The sequence below is a fragment of the Sitodiplosis mosellana genome, unplaced genomic scaffold (genome assembly GCF_009176505.1).
Source record: "Sitodiplosis mosellana isolate CC-2019 unplaced genomic scaffold, AAFC_SMos_1.0 Smas_scaffold_3021, whole genome shotgun sequence".
Taxonomy (NCBI): domain Eukaryota; kingdom Metazoa; phylum Arthropoda; class Insecta; order Diptera; family Cecidomyiidae; genus Sitodiplosis; species Sitodiplosis mosellana.
The window spans coordinates 1-6,393 of NW_022598263.1; the positions used below are offsets into that span (position 1 = coordinate 1).

At 36.4% G+C, this 6,393-nt stretch overlaps 2 protein-coding genes across 2 annotated transcripts; both read left to right on the forward strand.

The window, feature by feature from the left end:
* The first annotated feature begins 1,157 nt into the window (after positions 1–1,157).
* Positions 1,158–3,257, forward strand: LOC129571638 (uncharacterized). The gene is made up of 2 exons (XM_055451456.1): positions 1,158–1,302; positions 1,703–3,257. The coding sequence occupies exon 2, from the start codon at positions 1,713–1,715 to the stop codon at positions 3,078–3,080; it is 1,368 nt and encodes a 455-aa protein (XP_055307431.1). The 5' UTR covers positions 1,158–1,302; positions 1,703–1,712; the 3' UTR covers positions 3,081–3,257.
* Positions 3,258–4,005: 748 nt separating this feature from the next.
* On the forward strand, positions 4,006–6,159 carry LOC129571640 (uncharacterized). The gene is made up of 2 exons (XM_055451457.1): positions 4,006–4,205; positions 4,485–6,159. Exon 2 carries the CDS (start codon positions 4,495–4,497, stop codon positions 5,848–5,850), a length of 1,356 nt encoding a protein of 451 aa, XP_055307432.1. The 5' UTR covers positions 4,006–4,205; positions 4,485–4,494; the 3' UTR covers positions 5,851–6,159.
* The last annotated feature ends 234 nt before the right edge of the window (positions 6,160–6,393 follow it).

Consider the following 6,393-nt stretch of genomic DNA (forward strand, 5'->3'; position numbering starts at 1 on the left):
CTGAAAGTTTCATGTTGATCGCATTTGCAGAAGTTTGATTTTTGGCCCTCACGTTTTGTGGAAATTTTCTTGGAAAAAATTGAGGGCCAAAAACCAAACTTCTGCAAATGCGATCAACATGAAACTTTCAGAATCTTATTTTTTCTCCAAAAAATGAAACCTCAGAAAGTTTGAAGTCAATAAGAATCGGTTTACGGGTACCTCTCATACAAAATTGTCGAAGTTTTAGTTAAAGTGACCGATTTTTCACATTATTTTATTTTCACTGCCTTTATTTCAAGAAAATTCACAAAAAATAACCAAAAGTACCTACGGACAACTCAGGCCAACGGTACGGAAAAGTTCGGGATTACCAATGTAATTCTTTTTATTTGTTTAATTGAATAGTGTTGAAGTCTTCTTATTTGAAATATGGTGTTGCCCTTTGGAAACTTCCATTTTCTTTCTAACTAATTAAATTTTTTCATCAACAGTTTTTGTGTTGAAATAAAAATGACCACTCAAATAAGTGGAATATCCGAAATTTTTTAATGGATTTTCTTGAATGATCTTTAAATGAATGATCCAGTGGTTCAAGACAATAACATATTTCAATGTATTCAAATATGCGTACTGCGCAATGAGTGCCATCATTGTGACAAAGGGAACAAACAAATTTAGAAAGAATATTTCAAACTCAGGATACAAAATTAGATCAAGCAATTGCGATATTTTCCTTTCATTTTTAACAAATTATTAATAACAAGTCAACACACATTATTTATTTGACAGTTTATTCCATACAAATATTCAATTCCAATCTCAAAACTTGTTGGGAGTAAAATCGCTCATTTCCATTCTTCAAACATTGTTTTTTCAGGATCAACAAGTTCAATTTTAGATTTTCATTCGTTGAACATCAAAAATGTGACAAATAAATTTATTTTCACAAATGATCGTGCACATTTTCAATACTAGAGCATTCATAATGAATTAATTCAAAAGTGAATGGTTTGCACATTTGTTCACTGCAGCATCAGCGACAACAGACAACATAGCGAACTTTAACACTTCGAAAGCGAATTCGATTTACGTGTGTTAGTGTGCGCGACCGTGTTGTTTCGCAATGACGGAACGGAACAAAAAACATCTCTCTGTATTCATCGACACATTCCGCCACTTGTGTTTGACAGCTCTGATAAAAATTGACTCTTCAACTGGATTCAGCACAACAAATAATTTCATAGAAAAAATATTCACGGTTTCTGCAAAAACTAAACGACGAATTAGAAAGTGAATTTTTGTCGAAAGTATTTCGAGAAGGTGAGCATAGCTGTGGTTTTTACTTTGCATCGATTTTGAATGACTTTGTATTCTGTGGCTCATTGGCACATTCTTTAAAATTGATTAGATTCATCCAGTGAATTTTGGCGAATAATTTTCAATCTAGCTTGGAGATAAAGGAATAAACAGAACAAAACAATTTGTTTGATCGCCACTTGAGCTGGAGAGGAAATTATTCAGCAAAGTTCAGGCCGTAATTGAACCAATAAGATTTAAAACCTAACCTCAAATGTGTTTTTACATTGAAAATGAAATAATTTTTTTTGTGCGGCATTGTCTTCAGACAAATGGATAGACGTTCTAAAAATTATAGTTGAGTAAAAGAAAACAAAAAGTGGCTAAATTCAATATTAGAATGTTTTGTTTGTATATTTCAAAGGGGTCAAAAAATGACTGACTCAGGAGCTACATCGAACGGCGAGCATCAACAAGTTGATTGTGTGGACCAAGCATTAAAACGTCACCGAATTGATGATACACTAACGAATGAAATGCGACTCACAGATCTCATCGACGATTGTCTTGAGCCGATTTTCCTGAAGCTGAGCATCGAGGATCTCGTGGCCATTGCTCACACCAACAAACAGTTGAAGCCGGCTGCAGCATCAGCATTCGCACGCAAATTCGGCACCAAGAAAATTGTTCTGTCTAATTTGAAAGACGATCTACCGATTGATTCAAGAATGGATTCCGTCCAGGTCGTGGATTTGAACGTTTCGTTGCGGTTACTACGCTCGTTCGGCCACAAGATCTCCAAGCTTCACATTGGTCATAAAAAGTCGATGGGTTCGATTGTATTCAGCAATCGATTACTGATTCAATATGCCAACGAATATTCTAAGTCGTTGGTCGAAATTACATTCGGCCCTCTTGCAAGTTCTGAACTCAGCTTAGCTGCGCATGAATCATTTCCAATGGTTGAAACGGTTCGAGTCTGGCGATGCAATTTGCGTCGATTCGGTCAATCCGAATTTGATGGATGTTTCCCTGAAATTCGTCGTTTGGAATTTGTTGGAAATGTACCCAGCAACGAATGCATCGTCGACTGTTTGCCAAATCTGGAACACTTGGCCATCAATACATCATCATTTATGCACATAAAAGGAACATTACCGATTTCGCTTGCACTCAATCCACAATTGTTGTCGCTAACGTTGAAAACGAACGATGCTTTATTCATTCTGCGCAAAGGACACCCGTATCTGGGGCTACTTGAATCTCTCAGTGTCACTTACGATTCAAAAGATCTTTTGAATGAGCATTTTGGGTTTGAAGACAACGAGGTGATTCAATTCGAAAGCTTGCGTAAATTGGAAGTGAATTTCGCCGATTTTTGTTGCGATTCAATCCCACACATTCCGTTTTCATCGCATCGTTTGACAGAGCTCAAGGTGTCCATAGGTGATTGTGACCATAAAACATGCAATCGCTTAGTTCGGTATCTCCAGAAGCATCAAACCGTCACAAAGTTTACTTTGATCAATAGAAGCGATCCGTTTTGGGAACCATCAAACATAAGTGAAGAAAGCAAAATGAAAATTTCCCAGGCGATGTCATCGCTGCAGGAGGCTGACTTTTGGAACATTGAATTTTCTACCGGAGAGGTGAAACAGTTCATTGGAAACTGCAAAATGTTGCATCGATTCGGTTTCAAACTGATCAATGGCGGAGACTTCAACGACTTGAAGAAGCATTTGGGCAGTGAATGGGAAGCATCGATTGACCCGAATGGCAACGTCAAAATTGTGCGAAAATAGAAAAAGTAATCATCTGAATTCAAGCAGCTCAGAACAATGATAAGGAACTTTAATTTACAACGACATTGTTGAACCATTTAATTTTTCATTTAATTTTATATCGCCGAAAGATTTTATTTGTTTTTATACGTATTTTTGCATCACAATAATGTTGAATAGTTCGAATGATCCCAAAACACTTAGTTTTCCTCAGAAAAAAAAAATAATAACTTTTCTGGGCTGAAGAAAAAAATCTTTATTAGTTCATTAAAACCACTACAGATTTTATTTTCAAAATATTTCCAAATAAAGCAAATGTACAAACAATTTTCTGTGTGTGGAGTTAGTTTCGATTTTCAATATTTCAGGCCAACAACGTGACTTTTCGAACTTTGAACAGATTGATTCACAAAAGGTTGTGTGAATATTTTGAATTGGAAGCGGCGTTGATTGGATTACTTTATATGTGTCTTTAACTGGTAAAGCAAAAGATCACAAAATACGGAAACCAAACCATCGTCGGAGGTTTTAGAAAAATATTTCAAATTCAGAATACAATATTAGGTCAACTAAAGCTTAGTCCATTGTTCTAAACAAAGTTATTCCAACAAGTCAGACACATATTTTTTCTGCATAAAATATGCACGTCAAATTTAAGCAAAATCGTTCGTTTGCATTATTCAACGTTTTTCTTTTAAATCAAGAAAGTTAAATTGAAAGCTTTTCATTCGTTGAACATCCAAAATGTGACAAATAAATTTATTTCTACAAACGATCGTGAACATTTTCAATACTAGAGCATTCATAGCGAATTAATTCAAAAGTGAATGGTTTGCACATTTGCCCACTGCAGCATCAGCGACAACATAGCGTACTTTGACATTTCGAAAGCAAATTCGATTCACGTGTGTTAGTGTGCGCGACCGTGTTATTTCATAATCACGGAACGGAGCAAAGACATTTCTCTGCATTCATCGACACATATTGCCATTTGTGTTTGACAGCTCTGACGAAAATTGACTCTTCAACTGAATTCAAAGCAACATTAAACTGTCTAGAAAATATATTCACGTTTTCTGCAAAAACTAAACGACGAATCGAGTAAATCATTAGAAATTGAATTTTCGTTGGAAATATTTCGAAAAGGTGAGCATAGCTGTGGTATTTTGAATCGATTTTGAATGACTTTGTGTTCTGTGGCCCATTGGCACATACAGTAAAATTTATTCGATTCATCGAGTGAATTTTGGTGAATATTTTTCAATTTAGCTCGGATATAAAGGAATAAACAGAACAAAACAATTTGTTTGATCGCCAGTTGAGCTATAGAGAAAAATATTAATCAAAGTTCGAGGTCCTATTCTATTTAACCAAAAAGATTTAATATCTAACCTCAAATTTGTTCACATATTGCATATTTTAAAGGAGGTGAAAAATGACTGATTCAGAAGCTGCATCGAACGGCAAGCATCAGAAAGATGAAGAATCGAATTGTCAGCAAATCAATGATACACCAACGAAAGAAGTACGACTCACAAATCTCATCGAAGATTGTCTTGAGCCGATTTTCATGAAGCTGAGCATCGAGAATCTCGTGGCCATTGTCCACACCAATAAACAGTTGAAGCCGGCTGCAGCATCAGCATTCGCACGCAAATTCGGCACCATGAAAATTGTTCTGTCTAATTTGAGACACAACCTACCGTTCGACTCAAAAAAGGATTCCATCCGGGTCGTCGATTTGAACGTTTCGTTGCGGCTACTGCGCTCATTCGGTCATAGAATCTCCAAGCTTCATATTGGCCATAAAAATTCGATGGGTTCGGTTATATTCAGCAATGGACTACTGATAAATTATGCCAACAAATATTGTAAGTCATTGGTCGAAATTACATTCGGCCCTTTTGCAAATACTGATCTCAGTTTGGCTGCGCATGAACCATTCCCAATGGTTGAAACGGTTAGATTTTGGCGATGCAATTTGCGTCGATTCGGTCAATCCGAATTTGATGGATGTTTCCCTGAAATTCGTCGTTTGGAATTTGTTGGAAATGTACCCAGCAACGAATGCATCGTCGACTGTTTGCCAAATCTGGAACACTTGGTCATCAACGGATCATTAAATCGGCACAACAATGACACAATACCGATTTCGCTTGCACTCAATCCACAATTGTTGTCGCTAACGTTGAAATCGGATGATGCTTTATTCATTCTACGCAAAGGACGGCCTTATCTAGGGCTACTTGAATCTCTTAGTGTCACTTATGATTCCAAAGACCTTATGAATGTGCATTTTGGGTTTGAAGTCAACGAGGTGATTCAGTTCGAAAGCTTGCGAAAATTGGAAGTGAATTTCACCGATTTATTCTGCGATTCAATCCCACACATTCCGTTCTCATCGCATCGTCTGGAAGAGTTGGAGGTGTCCATCGGTAATTGTGAATATAAAACGTTCAATCGCTTAGTTCGGTATCTCCAGAAGCATCAAAACATCACAAAGTTCACTTTGATCGAAAGAAGCGATTCGTTTTGGGAACCATCATACATAAGTGAAGAAAGCAAAATGAACATTTCCGAGGCGATGCTATCGCTGGAGGAGGCTGACTTTTGGAACATTGAATTTTCTACCGGAGAGGTGAAACAGTTCATTGGAAACTGTAAAACGTTGCATCGATTCGGTTTCAAATTCATCAATGGCGGTGACTTCAACGACTTGAAGAAGCGTTTGGGCAGTGAATGGGAAGCATCGATTGACCCGAATGGCAACGTCAAAATTGTGCGAATTTAGAAAAAGCAATCATCTAAATTCAAGCAGCTCAGAACAATGTTAAGGAACTTTAATTTACAACGACATGGTTGAACCATTTAGTTTTTCATTTAATTTTATATCGCCGAAAGATTTTATTTGTTTTTATACGTATTTTTGCATCACAATAATGTTGAATAGTTCGAATGATCCCAAAACACTTAGTTTTCCTCAGAAAAAAATGAAAAATAATAACTTTTTTGGGCTGAAGAAAAAAATCTTTATTAGTTCATTAAAACCACTACAGATTTTATTTTCAAAATATTTCCAAATAAAGCGCATGTACAAATATTTTTCTGTGTGTGGAGTTAGTTTCGATTTTCAATATTTCGGGCCAACATCTTGACTTCTCAAACTTTGAACAGATTGATTCACAAAAGGTTATGTGAATATTTTGAATTGGAAGCGGCGTTGATTGGATGGTTTTATGGGTGTCTTCCATTATGGAAGTTCCATACGCCCTTATCAGAATCTTAATTGGTAAAGCAAAAGATCACAAAATACGGAAACCAAACCATCGTCGGA